The sequence below is a fragment of the Saccoglossus kowalevskii genome, chromosome 4 (assembly GCF_978046115.1).
Source record: "Saccoglossus kowalevskii chromosome 4, keSacKowa6.1, whole genome shotgun sequence".
In the NCBI taxonomy this organism is placed as follows: Eukaryota; Metazoa; Hemichordata; class Enteropneusta; family Harrimaniidae; genus Saccoglossus; species Saccoglossus kowalevskii.
In genome coordinates this window covers 19,390,951-19,406,150 of record NC_140644.1, presented here as the reverse complement: position 1 = coordinate 19,406,150, position 15,200 = coordinate 19,390,951, and the positions used below count along the sequence as shown (strand labels likewise).

General features: G+C 38.5%; 1 protein-coding gene across 1 annotated transcript; it reads right to left on the bottom strand.

Moving 5' to 3' along the window:
• Positions 1-1,774: 1,774 nt before the first annotated feature.
• On the bottom strand, positions 1,775-14,909 carry LOC100376865 (Na(+)/citrate cotransporter-like). Its single transcript, XM_002733259.4, has 13 exons — positions 14,636-14,909; positions 8,703-8,968; positions 8,145-8,271; positions 7,693-7,829; positions 7,230-7,427; positions 5,630-5,749; positions 5,144-5,305; positions 4,784-4,888; positions 4,340-4,437; positions 3,873-3,991; positions 3,556-3,717; positions 3,327-3,464; positions 1,775-2,714 (listed from the first exon to the last, which is right to left on the bottom strand). Exons 1-13 carry the CDS (start codon positions 14,771-14,773, stop codon positions 2,484-2,486), a joined length of 2,001 nt encoding a protein of 666 aa, XP_002733305.1. The 5' UTR covers positions 14,774-14,909; the 3' UTR covers positions 1,775-2,483.
• Between the last annotated feature and the right edge of the window lie 291 nt (positions 14,910-15,200).

Sequence of the window (15,200 nt, the reverse complement as noted above, 5' to 3'; positions counted from 1 at the left end):
GTCAAACTGGATATCATATCTCACAATTGATTTTTGCACCACGGCTATTTTCGAATTAATAACTAAATGACTGTTCCGAAATATCCGAGGTAATATAAAACGTGGAATGTCTTGAAGTATGTACATCTTCTAATGTTCGATACGATTATCGACTGCTATTTGAGCTACTCGCAGTCACAGTCCCACTTTTCCCCCTCACTCCAATATACACCCACCCACCCTCTCAATTCACGACAGGCGTCGCGGAAATTATTTAAATGGAAGTAATTTAACCGATGCGACGCGCTTTCGATTTGTAGGTATGTTACAACAGCCACCGTAAAAATGATGCATGGTAAAATTGTAGACCATTCGACCACCTAAATAATGGTCGATCTCTAAATATCACTTCAGAGCTCCAGACCAATGAAATGTTTTGTGATGCGCCCTCAACTAACAGAACGTTAACATATTTGTCGTCATTGCAAGAGGGCGCCTGTTTACTCACTGTGTAAGTGTAGTAACCACGTGTGGCGAAAAAAGTATGAAATACATCCCTTCAAATATGCATACAGGCAGATAAAATGAGGCTTGTAGTAGAGAGAGCAGCGTACCATTTTCGAGTGCAAAATATTGAATAAAATGTGGAGGCAGTGACAGTGTAACTCCATACCAGGGGCATTTTTATAGACCTAGACATAGACAACTTGTCTGTCCATCAATCATTACTAGAATCACTGACCAATCACCTACAATATACACTTGTGGGGTCATTGGGTTGCTGCTCCCAATCAGAATTGTGGAGCAACATGTGTTAGCATAGCTGGCTAATGAACATCGTAATAATTGTAGTGGATTGCTTCAGTTGGTAATAGACATTCTACAATCCAATCCATTACAATCCAACTCATAGTTTCATCATGTATCAACTCATAAAGTGATACTGCAATTACAGGCTGTCGAACTTTGATAAAAAAGTATCATACCATTGAAGCAATGCAGAGCAGCAAGACCATCTAAAAACAGGCATTTCATTGATTACCCTCACCTCGGGGATTGGTTTCAAGCCTTGATGTGTGAGGATATTTTCCACATAGCTGAGATAATTAAGCTTTAAGAAAACTTGGTCTATCCAATGCTTGATTTAAATGATCATTATGGTCATCATTGCCGTTACCTGCCACTATAATATCGATATTTAGAAAATATCGGTTCTATTATGCGCTTATATTCCTCAGTTGCTGAATTTATACAATTATACATGTATAGATATATAAATTTGACATTTGCTGCTACTTCATCAACAGTGTGCATGGGTCAATATAGTCACTGAATTGCCCCGATAAGACTCCTAGGGTCTAAATATATTCTGTTTTCATTGCTACACTAAATGACACCCATTTAGTAGGCTCTGTTACATGTACTGATTACACGTATGCTGGTCCTTCTATACAACTTTGATTTAGCCAGGTTATCCATTGTTTTAGATATTCTAAGAACAGGTTTAACCACCGTGGACACTTGGATCTCTTCTCATATTGTACACACAAGGCGGTTTTTCATCGAGGAGAAGATCTTGATGTCTTGATGAATTAACAAATTGCATTTTCGAATATTCTCCAAAATACGTTATAACCACTGAAGACATTTAATACAATGTTTGTTATGCATTTTTATGTAACTCGTATGTCGCGTATTCGGCGTTCCTATACGTTTGCCCTTGGTATCACAAAATACCAACAACATTCATTTTCAAGTTCTTCCCAAGATCCATACTAAATATATTAATCCTCAGTGTGATTCGATACACTTTTAATATAAAATTCAAAAAAATCCTTGTTTCCCAATTTTTACAATAACTATTGGTTTCATGTTTAAAAAACGATATATGAATTATTATTCGCGTAAATTAAAAAAAATCTATAATACAAAATTAATACCGTTATTAAATTAAGTGATTAAGTGACATCCATGATGTGGGGTGTTTTAAAACAGTTTGAGTCGGTCACAGGAAGATATGAGAGACAATGTAAATTATATTTGTATATGAACATCGATTAGTTTCTTAAAAAAATATACAAAAAAAGTAAAAACAAATGAACACAAACAAAATTAGTAACTTTGTATACATAGAAGATAATCACTATTATGTATTTTCACACAATTGATAGCTGAACATGATTAGATGTGCAGATCTGGTCATTTCGTGGGCATCCGTTAAAATATAAGTTAAAAACTTTTCGACATATGGGGCAATATGGTTTCTTCTAGCAATGTTGGAAGTTCTTTTCGGTGGCTTAAGCTTGAGTTCCTGGTACACGAACTGTTTTAGTTGTATGTTTACAGCGTTTACAAGTTATTTGTTTCGACTTCATTTTTAATGTTAAATGTATATGTGCGTATTAATTTTATATTCGACAAATGAGCTGTGCTTATCATCTGCATATAGAAATCCGACACCATTAATGAAATTTTAGCATATTTATCGCGTCAAGTCCAAGTGTTTACATGGTTGTATTGAAGAAACCAGTCTCAGTCGTCACACCAGCCAACTGGGAAAGATAATCTGCCAAATATACGGAGCAATTGACGGGTGAAGACGTTGGGGTGATCACCTCGGTGTTGTTGGCCCAGTCTGGTAAAGTGCCGAGGTCGAATTGGTAATAACCATTCGTATTGATACTCAGGTTGACGACCAGAATACACAATATATTCATAAGTAGTCCGGCAGTTACCTGTAAAAAATTATCATTATGGCAAAACATTACTACAGTAGGATGACATACGATTTGTAGACAGCAAGGTTTTGAATACAATGTACCAACGATTAAATCAATTATGACAAACACATATACCGACATACTAGTAAGTGAATGGACATCAGAAATAAGGCACGCCCTCTAGCGACGTGTCAATTACGTGACGTAAAGTAACGTAGATAGGCGAGACTGGGGTGCAAAAATACTCCTGCTTTGTCATAGCTGAAAATACAAACATGTCAGTTCGCTGATAATCGATAAAGGGAATTTTTGTAACATCGATTGGTGCACCCAGAAGCCCAATATCACGCATGCACGTTCACGTTACACCCAAAAATGCCGTATCTTCGACTTCCGGGAAAGTCGTCTTTAGGAGCGAGAAAAGCCGTTAAAATTGGTAACTGTTTGGTTTTTCAGATAATTGTCATTTAGCATACAGCAAATCTATAAAAATGTTAGTTGTGTATTTACGGTGTGAACGACGTCACTTACGTCCAGTCAAGTCATAAAAGCGAGTCGTCGTCACTAAAGGGCGCGACAGTGTTCTAAAAAAAGGAATTCACTCGTGTGATGTAACTCATGACTCACCATATCCATTATAGTAATGGTCCCATAAGCAAATACTATGGCGTTTGGTGGGGTTGCTACTGGCAACATGAATGCATATGAGCAGGCTATAGTTGCTGGAATCATGAAATAATACGGATGGATTCCAAGGCTAACACCCTGTAAATGGAGAAAACAAAACACACACTTTTGTGATTTGGTTACGCCACTTGAAATGACATGACATGCTAACTAAACGGTTGAGTCTTACCAGTTCGCCTAGAATCGGCAGGAATATTGACGCCGTAGACGTGTTGCTAGTGACTTCGGTGAAGGCGGCGATGAGGGTGGTGATCACAAACACCATGGCAACAGGTGGTATATTGGCTAACACGACAAGTTGTTTACCGATCCACACGGATAGCCCCGATACCTGCAAACACACGTAGCAAAGAGAGTGAATACAGTGCTGATCAAATGAGATGCCTGGTGACTGACTGTAGGGTCTCAGTCACTTGAATATCAAGACCCTCTCCTCCAAATTAAAGTTTAAAATTAAATTAAAGGTAATGTTATAATAATTCACACCTTGCAAGCATCAGCCAGTGCGAAACCACCTCCCAGTAGAATCACAACATCCCACGGTAGCTTTGTATTCACTGTATGCCAGTCCAATAACGCCTGCTTTGGAGCTGGCAGCGAATCGTCTGAAAAAAATGCAATATCGGTAGTAAGAAACTGGGATTCTAATCTGATAGAGATCATTTCCCGGATCAAACGTGTACATCATCATTAAAGAGGCGATGGTAGTCGTGCAGCGCATGTTCTAACGTATTTTACGTCGCTATGAATCCCATGTCGAACAGGGACGTGGCGCGCCGACCACCGTCCTTTAAATCCAAAGTTTGTATGACCAAGCTGTTCATACTCGCATATAAATAAGCATGAATCGATAAGCCCACAGCTTATACAATTTAACGCTAACACAATTTTTAATACGATGTTATATCGTATTATTATATATATTAATGCTCACAGTAATTATTCTAACTTACCGTTCTTGTGACGCAAACATCCAAAGTTGGGAGGACGTGAGGGGAAACAGAATAACAGTACAGCGATGAATACACCGGCCGTGGAGTCTGTAACATAACTGTGTGACAAGGGAAACACATGGCAATCAGTCCAAGTGCCTTGAACTACCTTTCAGAAAATGTGTTTATATGAATTCCTGTGAAAATTGTTCTAAAAATGACCATTTTTGGCATTTTTTCATTTTATTTCCCCAAAAACCTTGATTTGTACCGGGTAATAACAAAATTCAAAATGCTACAGCATATGTCGTTAAGTGGACTGAGGTGAAGGCTCATAATGGATAACCACAATTGTTGCACTACTAAATAACGTATTAAACTTTGGCAAAATTTTTGGAACTTACTATTTTTATCCATTTTGGCTTTCATAAAGAAACTCTAAATGTTGAAAGTGAATGTATTTACCCCGGTATGAACGCGGTTACCCATCCAGGTGCGAATTTGGGGTCTCTTGCCAACCACAGTAAGGCTAGTAGAGTGAAGTGTCCGAGTACAGCCTTCTCCGCCCATCTGTAAATTCAGTAAAATTAAATTAATACCATCGTTATGACGTAAACTGGTACGCGAGTTAAAGCAGAAGGGGTGTCACCTGCGCGCGGACCGGAATTGAGTCCCAGGCTACGATAACGACACATGCTAGAAACGCAAAGGCTCATGGGTAGTAAACGCCCGGTTTACGTGTATTTTTGATAGATATGATAGAAGCGTTATCACCAGAAATATGAATGGCCCTAAATATACAATTAAGATGTGCATTTCACTTACGTCATAGGTCCCAAACAATTGTATTGTTTTCGAATCACGCCACTGACAGGGTCGTGTTCCTTCTCAGTACCCTTGCGTCTACAACAACACGAACACGAATCTTCGCAGCATTTTCCACAATTTCCACGAATGCACTGCGAGAACCAGCCTACAATAGTGCCTCTGTGATCAATGCAGAAAAGTTGATAACGTGTGGAATGGGGTGTGAAACGTAATGTGTGATTGCAGTAATGCAAAAGTAATGTGGTTACAATCTGTTATGAAAAGCGCCCTCATACTTATGCTCGCTAAAAAAGGAGCCGAGTACCAGTATATCGCATGATTCAATTGTTTATAGATGTGTATATGACTTAATTAAAATAATGGCGAGTTCTAAATCACCCACTACAACACATCCCTTTTTTCTAACTTCATCATGATGTTATATTAAATACACTGGCTCACTAACTTAACAGCGCCAGCATGCGGTGAAACTGGGAAACTCACAATAGATCGAAGTACAGAAACTGCAACCAGAGCCATGCTATGAGGAGACATACTATCATGACAGGAAATGCGTAGATAAACCAGGAACCGAAGTCAATCACAGCTTCCGGTCCGTAAAGACTACAAAATATAACAAGAAATTGGTAAACATTTACTAATGACGTCATCGTATATCTTGCGTTCATATCAATACATGTATTCCACTACATGCAGTTCCAAGTAATAAATACATTTTGCCTTTAGTTTGGCAATAATTTATTTCTTTTCTTTTCGGAATATCACCGATTCTATTCTGACTGAAATACTACCGGTAGTAGAACAATTTGTCGCACAATCCAATCATAATCTATGTCTGAGACTACATGACAGGACTACTATGTACATCAATTCTACTATCACAATATCATTATGGCGATTTATTGAGCTATCACAGTGCAAATCAGGTTCGGTAATATACAAACAAGAAGCACCGATGCCCGAGAGTGGAGTACTTCCATTGGAAAGCTGTAAATAGGATACTATTCGGACATCGCGCCTGTTTATGTTTTGCACACGCGCGCACATCGCCCGAATCGCGCGGTTTTGTGAACTCAATGTAAACATGCAGGGCAATCTCCCAGGCATAGTTCTACGTATAGGTTAGATCATCAAACCGACTAAGCACTGGCCAATTAGCCCGAAAAAAGATTGAATTTCGTATTAGCCATTCAAATGATGACATTTTGACAACAATCAAACTTGTGTTTTCTTGCGTTTTTCAGCCGTGATCTAAGTGAATTCATGGTGAAATAGAACCACACTTTATTGCGACTCCGATTGGTCTAGGGCTGTTGGCCATGTGCTGAGAATATATATATACTTTCCGTGATCTAACCGCAAGGAACTTTGGGAAGGACAATGCATACAGGGGGAAGAACCAGTCGTTCGCGCCCCAAGATAAATTAACGGCATTGTTCGCTGTTCTTATTTTAAGTATATGTGTATGCGTCCCTGTTAATAAATCAACTCATGTATAACTTTGTCACAGTAGAAATTGAGTTAGTGTTCAGATCGGCGAGAGACATTTATTATCAGACATTCGAATGCTTGCTGGTCAAAAATTAGACAAATTACGTCACAGTGAGACGTCCTATGAACCGTCAGATGGGTTCGCTTTTTTGAGCCAAAGTTTCGGGAAAGTGGTAAACAAATTTAGAATTCATGCTGAAACTATAAATATCAATAACAAAAATCGTTCAAGCCAAATTGTTAAAATCCTTCATGAATGTTCATCACTCGTGCCAAAAAAAGAACCATTTTTTTTCAGAAAATTGCAAAAGGATATCCGTTTTCGCATTTTTGATATGTGGAAAAGGGTGGGGATGCGATGCCGACACACCTCCGCAACTTCTCCAGGTTACGGTACTGATGTGTAAATGAATGGTCTAAAATGACGGATCTCGTCCAGTGATTTTGGTCTCTTTTTTGAGGTTGTGGTAGATTCATCCAGGGTAGGGGTTGATCATTCCCAGGTAGAATATATACAAAGGGACATACTGAGTATTCATCCGATTCAACCACCACTGCGATACCGGTGACCATACACAAACCGGCGGCTTACCTTTCAAGTTGTCCACTGAGTACCAAATTAGGTGGCGTCCCCGTCAGAGTGCCTGTGCCACCAATGTTAGCAGAGTACGCTATGCACAGAGTAATTCCTTTAGCAAAATTCTTCTCTTCTTTAGTCATGGCATCATTGTCTTTTAAATCTCCAATTTCTATATTATTCGCCTGGTCAACACCGCCCTGTTTAGTTTGTCTAGAAATTTACACACAGCTTTTACCACATGATAATTAATTTAAATAAAAATATTATTCGATGCGCTAAGTGTGGATATCTTATAAACTAAATTTGTGAAACGATCACATTAAAGCGTGGAGTCGTCACCTGCGCATGCGCCAGATGGCCAAAGCGTGTCATTGTTTACAAACAAGCGTCTACCCACGAGCCTTTGCGTTTTTAGCTTGTGTTGTGTGCGCAGGTGACGACCTTCCCGCTTTGAATAAATTAGAATTAATCATACGCATTGGATAAACTTTCTTCAAGTTCGATTTCTTCGAATGTTGTTATCTTCTCCTTTTCCTGTAGACCATCGTTTTCAGGCTTGTCGTCTCTTGTAAACCGGTCTGTCGATGCCTTTATCTTCGATATTTTGTCAAACTGAAAACAAATGGTACAAAAATGTGGCGAACATGAATTAGCAGGAAAACAAAACAAACAAAAAACAGGACGAAGCTATAATGTTATTCCCATGGCAATATACACATTGTCGATTTTCATTATAGCGTCACTGTATATGTTGTGTCAGGGTCAGTTATGTATAAGAACGCAGCAGTGGAATAAATGTGCAAATAAACAAGAAAATGTGACAGAAATGAGGTATGTTGGCATCAAGGACGTTTGGTGTTATTACAACTTCGGTTTTAGTCTGGAAGGTGCGACCTCGTGTGGTATCAAAACGATTCCATCGTTTACCTCTCTTTTCTTCTCTATCAGTTCAACGATAACGGCATGTGCTATGGGTATCATCATAGCGGCAGTGGCCGTGTTACTCATCCACATCGACAAAAACGCCGTAGTTGTCATGAATCCAAACATCAACCTAAAACGAAACAAATTCATTTCAGGATAACATAGTACATGTAGCAACATGTTCATTTCCTGATAAATCACTCAGTGTGGACACTAATACTCAAACTATTCGATTTGTCTCGTGGAGCGTTAAGCTTAATAATATAAACACGATAACATAATGCTAAATACTCTAGAATATAAACATAACCGATCTGTAAATGTGGATATCTGTATGTGCATTAATTGCGTCGAACATGACTGAGATATGTGAGGTTATTTCCTCAATACACACAATAGATGTTGGTAAATTTAAAATAATGGAGTGCGCATAATAATGTATAACGTTTGTGAACATAATATTATATTCCAGGTAGGTCTCGGAAGTCACAGAATGCAGTACATCGATCCCGGACGAGTGAACACGTCCAGGAAATCATCAAGCCGCATTGCAGCTCTTACCAAGCTGGTTTTGTTCCCACCAACAACAACACTCGCAGCGCTATCCTGCGATGTAGGTTCCATTTCTCTACAGCTGTGGCTACGATGAGACCGCTGACAAACAACATGTTGGTGTCCTTCAGGTAGTTTGAACACGTTTGCTTGGAGTCCATCACTCCTAGTGTCGGAAATAGAACCATGGGTAGAAGGGCGGTCACCGCCAATGGTATTACCTCAGTCACCCAGTACACGGCCATTATTAATATAGCATAGGCACAGTAAGCCTCCTGAAATGAAATATAACATCAGCCATATTAGTGTTATACTTTAACCAAACTTGTATTAGGATCATATCGATAAATAGGAAAGGCAAACGTTACCTACTCCAGTTTTATGAAAAAATATACTCCATGTGCACATGGTTGAAACCAGTTGTTTACATAATTGCATGCGGGCCCGGGCTTTAGATTTCCAGGACAAACATTACACATTAAACTCTCGTTCACGTTCTTAGAAAACTGTTTATTACCGTTCACTGTGTGAATCCATTGCAAACTGTCCCCGTTCACAGAAAATATGACATTTTTCAGAGCAAAATCGTTCTCCCATGACCGAGAACCGTGTTAATGTATCTACTTACTGACCACTTTACTGAATGGGCTACAAACCTCCATCTTTTACCAGCTATACGATTTCATTTCATAACACGACGTAACAAATGACAATTTTTTTATTGAAAATCAAATATTGGCTTTTATACTTCCACGAACAAAACGTTCATGTTTTTGAATGAAAATAAATTTTTTTCCCAAGCCCAATAAATGCCATTATTATGCATCTGTCACCGTAGTACTTCCACGAACAAAATGTTCATGTTTTTGAATGAAAATATTTTTTTTTTCCCAAGCCCAATAAATGCCATTATTATGCATCTGTCACCGTAGTACCATAAGTTACAGCGTGCCGCAATTTTGCGGTATTGCACTTGGTATTTTCATCCTACCATAATAGGAAACGCGAATTACAATATGGTACGATTAAACGCGTAAGCGTCCTCTAATAATAATAAAAAAAAACATGACTGCCCCCAGGTTTTGACCCACACACGAAGAAGTTTGCTAAATTTGTTCTAAACTTTTTTGATTTAGGCATTTCCATGATGTATTCCTGGGAGGAAAAGATGTATAATATTAAGGTTATTACGAGGATAATGCAAAGTATGCACGAAGACAGTACGCGCTAGCGGGAGTATCGACCGACGCGCAGCGTAGATCGATGTGACCGCGTACTGTCTTCGTGCATACTTTGCAGTATCCGCGTAATAACCTCATAATACGACCCAGAACGACACATCTCTCTACATGCACACACACATTGGGTATGTTTATCACGACACAAAGATGGGTATGCTGTGTCTGCCAAAAGTCTATAATAAGAACTATCGACACAATGGACGGTGTTCTGCTCCACAGTACATGTATGAAAAATGAACTTTTAAACTGGTAGGAACAAAGCGCGAGGGCATTTGGTCAGATGGAAGTCATGACGACCTTGCGGCGACACACATCGTCTTCGCTGTTATGTTATTAGCACTGCTGATACGGGTCAAACCGAAACCACCCCCAAATTGTGACTCGATGTTCAATTAACAGTTAACAGAACTTCGAGTTACAAGCAACCTATTTTTTTAGTTGGACGTCTACATTCAGTAACTCAAACTTTTCCATTAACTGAACTTCGAGTTACGGACAACATAGCAATTCTGTTTCGTTAAACGTTGTATATTCCCCGTAATTCGAAGTTCGGTTAACTGGTAATAAAAATTCTAGTTACTAAATTTAAACGTTAAACAAAACAAAAAAATCATGTTGCCAGTAACTCGAAATTCGGTTAAAGGAAAAGTCAAGTCTAACAACATAATACTCTCAGATAAAAGAGCCGCCAAAGGTAAGAACATACAATTTACAGCTTTTTCATATCATTTTTCATTATCTGGATATTTAACTTTTCATTAATTTATGTAGTCCACCATCTTGATTCTTCAGCAAAGGATTTCGGGTAAAGTATGGCATCACATCTACTGTTGTCAGAAATTGAGAAAATGATTTCATCTATTTAAAGTTAGAGTTACTAAATGTGGACGTTTAACAAAAATAAAAATATATGCTTCCCGTAACTAGAAGTTCTGTTAATAGTTAATTGACATCGAGTTACAATTTGGGCGTGGTTTTGCAAAAGTGGGCGTGGACATTTTTGTAACTCGATGTTTTCGTAACTCAATGTTCGTAACTCGATGTCCGTAACTCGAACAATTCAGCGTCTCACATATAACGCTCGGATGTCACAAATCAGACATCGTTACATTTGGGACGAATTGTTACTTTATTGCGTTGGCCGAGTAATCTCATGTGAGAACTACTCAAATGCGATGAACAGAGAACAACGCTACACTTTTAGCCAGTTTTTGACATTGAAATTCTTTCGTTTTTATGAAGAAAAGTACAGTAAACACCAAGTAAAATAGTGTTTAATAAAGTTATTGTTCGTACATGAGTTGCTGATCACGCTAGATAGTTTGAAATTCATTTAGCTTTTCAGTTACTATTCTAGACAATAATAAAATTCAAAAATACAGAGAATATTAAAACAATATCTTTTTTTCTGTAATATTCTTGTGTAATCGGTAATTATGAAAATTATCGTTGGTGTGCATATGCAATACATTTCGTTATGAATTATATATTTCAGAATTTTCTTGTCAAAATCAGCCGAAATTACGAAAACGGAAAGTATTTATCGTATTGTTGAACGCAAATCGACCTGTCTACAACGGTTTTTTACAGCATACAGTGACTATGACTGAGATCGTCTGTGGTAGCCATTACGTGTACAGACTATGCATGCGTAGGTTTTGCAAGCGATATGTTAATGGCACCCACATTGACTGAATATTATTGTCCCGACTATAGTAGTTGTGGATTACTGCAGATGTAAATTTGCATATATGTTTTTCATATACCAGAAACTTATACTATAACTGTGTGTTTCGCACATTCAGAAGTGTTGGGCCCCGCACAGCGCGTGTATGAATTTCGAGAAAATAAACAATAGACCACTTTCCCGGAAGTTGAAGATACGGCGTTCGGGGCACGCGCACGCATACCGTTTTGTGGAGCAAAGTAAACTTGCATACGTGATATGTATTTCTGGGTGTACTAGTCGACGTCAGGAAATAAAATTCCTTTCTATCGAATATCACCAAATAAACATGTTTGTATTCCCCGTCATGACAAAGCAGACTATTTCTGCACCCACGTCTCGCTACATCCGGGAAAGTGGTCTACGTAACTCACACGCGCTGCGTATGTCGTACGGGTTCGATATCGAACAGGACGCGGTGCAACTACTACACCCTTTAAATATCTATAACTAAAATTTATAACTATATTCTATCTTATATCCACTTTCGGCGATCTACTCTTCTCCTTGTTGTATAATTAGACAACATGAAAGTTTCTATAAATTTGAAAACAACAACCGCATATAACCATTGGTCTATGTATTAACAGATAAACTGACGATTATGTTTGAATGACAACTAGACTATTAATTGCATGTTTGCAACATTTAATGAAAATGATAGAAATTAACAAACTTCGTGTTTTATGTATGTGCGATTATATCTGTCAACAGTGACCGGTGACGTCTTCGTGATCTTGACACATACAACGTGTCTATTGAACTTGACAATGTTACAGTTCTCACACTGTCATGTCTGATATAGTCGAGGATACGTTGATGTATAAATGGCATACATACAACGTTGTCGTGGTTACCCGAATAGGAATTTGAGTGGAAAAAAATATGTTTGAGGTCATACTAATATTACAACGTCTGTGTGAAACATAGCTGACTGGTTGTAATATGAACGGCTTGGTGTAATCACAGGTCGCTTTAACGAGAACAGCTTAGTCGCGGATGTAAACATAGGTTTGTCAGCGGAATGCAAACAGCTGGGTGTGTGGGTCTCAGTCGGGTACTTTTACCGCCGATCGTAATTTCTTATGACTTGTTATTTTACGACCAAGACCAGTTACATTTTGATCAGATCACTCACCTGGCCCGGTAACGGTGGTTGATTCATAAAAATGACTGGTATAATTACATTTTTGTATTTAGGTGGCGGTGTTTCAGAAAAACCATAAATTGTGGATTACCTAGATATAAAACGGGAAACGTAGCTCATGTTTTCGCAACGAAGATGTAATGACTGTGAAAAGTGGTAGCAAGTACCGTCATTTCAGACGAAATTTTATCAGCGGAAATGGCTATGTATTCAGCGACTTTTACCTCAACAACAACTACTTTAGTGTTCTAGTGAACTCATAAACACGAATAATAGTTCCATTTTTTAGCACGACGTAAGAAGTAGTTTGATTCTCAATTTCGTAGCGTGACGTCACAATAATCAAATTAAACAATATAATTTGTTCATACTAGTAATTTTATTTTCACGTTATTTTCAATATTATAGAATAAACGATTAAAACACTTTATTTTTTCAAAATAGAATTATTTTGTCCATGTTTATTTCATTTATGCACGGAATGAAGTCTTTTGCGGGTTTCAAGCGCGCGTGATAAGTTGTGCTATGATATCATAACACTTAAGTCTCGTCAACGGATCATATTTACCCAAACACAAATTGATTCTTGGGGGTTTATCCATCCACCATCCACGAACAAGTACGACGCCGATAGTTACGACGTATTCGAACACATATATCACGTGACACACAACTCCGCAGTGATTGGCGTTGACGTTGTAGATTAAGCACTCTTGATCATGCGCAGTATCCAAATCAATTACATTTGATGACAACAACCTCATTAAAATATCAAGTATCGGAATTACAGTTTTTCAAGAGCCATTGACACCACAACTAAAACTAATATTGATATGGTGAACGAGTTATGCGTACTATTGCATTTACCAACTGCCTTCTGTGGGCGTAGGCACTTTTCCTGGGAGATATTGATGGGAAATACAGATGACGTTATATAAGCGATTATTAGTGATACGAGTTTTAACGTTTTTGCGGTCAGAATTTTGCTAGGCAAGAGTAAAATAAATTCCGGTCGCAAAATGTCCCATACCGATTACTGCTCTCCCTAACAAGTAGGCTGTAATTATATATGCGCATAATAAATTAGGATCGAGGCCATTAATGAAAAATATAGACAGAGCATGCGCGTTGTATATTAAACGTTTAGTCGTTCTTATTTATAAGGAGTGAAGTGTATACAACATAACAATTGGATTAAATGTCAACTTTAGTGGAGATGTGAACGACTGGAAAACTGACTTCGACCTGACCTCTGATCTTTCAAATTTAAAAACCATCTGGAATAAATATGAACATCGGTTTTCATTCAAGGTTGAAAATAAAAATGTTTTCAAACTTCACAAAAGTAGACCTATGATGGATGTCACATCGGCCTCGCCTCTATGTTTATTTTCCGCCAGTTTTCTACCTTATACACAGTGAATTGCAAACAAGTGTGCGTCTCCTTGAACCGCGAGTGGTTCGTCTTTATGCGGACAACAGCATTATGAGTTGGCTGAATAAGTTCACGAGAATTACGTTCTTTCAAAAAATACGCAGTGGTTCAACTGTTCGGAAGTCTGCAATACAAGCGCTGTGTTAGCCACGAAAAAACACCAATTCGGGGAAATAATAATAACAGGCACATAGCTTAAACCAAGTGCCAAGCGAAGCGTTTACTTAGATAAACATTACATATATTAACGTTTCGTCACAACAGAATCCCCTCCAACAATGGAACGTTGTTGTTTGCTATAATAATATCAAAACAAGATAGACTGCACTGTATTTTAACTAAGAGAAAGCCATTACGTGACGTTGTAGCAGAACAGTTTGAAATGTGACTTACCGTGGTGGGATATTTCACGGGAATGACGGCTAACACAATCGGTGTCAGTATCAGTATAAGCGTTTTTCGAAAACGCCATAATGTCTTGAAGAATTCAGCGCAAGACACCCGAAAACAACCTATGGCCGAGCAAGGCATCGTGCGGCTTCGTTAACAGCAGCCCTCGAGGTTCAACTGAACAGGGACTGCGTGAACCTTCGGTGGTCGAGTACATTCAGTGAAAGGGGTGCAGACGACGGAAAACAATGTGCGTATTCATCCCCTGGTATTCATGTTGTCATCGTGGATAAGTGGGCTGCTGTATGTGAACAACATGACAGATTGGTGACTGAGACGACTCAGTTTCACCCTGATGACAAATGTCAGTGGGTATCCATTTCACGACCACCCCAACATCCCTGAATATAACGCATACATATCATAAATATTTAGGATTTCTGCACAACTTCACTTCACTGCGACAATCCTGCATAAGTTTACGTTATCAATGACAATAGGTCTCTTACTACATTACATACGCCCTTTAAACTCCCCATTGACGACAAAGCAAGCACTTGAAAAGTAG

Excerpts from the sequence above, each read along its gene's own strand:
- LOC100376865 (XM_002733259.4), bottom strand. The coding sequence starts at position 14,773 with ATGCCTTGCTCGGCCATAGGTTGTTTTCGGGTGTCTTGCGCTGAATTC. Across the intron at positions 3,992-4,339 it reads ATGTTTGCGTCACAAGAACG|ACGATTCGCTGCCAGCTCCA; the intron begins GTAAGTTAGAAT and ends CATTTTTTTCAG. Across the intron at positions 3,718-3,872 it reads CACTGGCTGATGCTTGCAAG|GTATCGGGGCTATCCGTGTG; the intron begins GTGTGAATTATT and ends GTGTGTTTGCAG.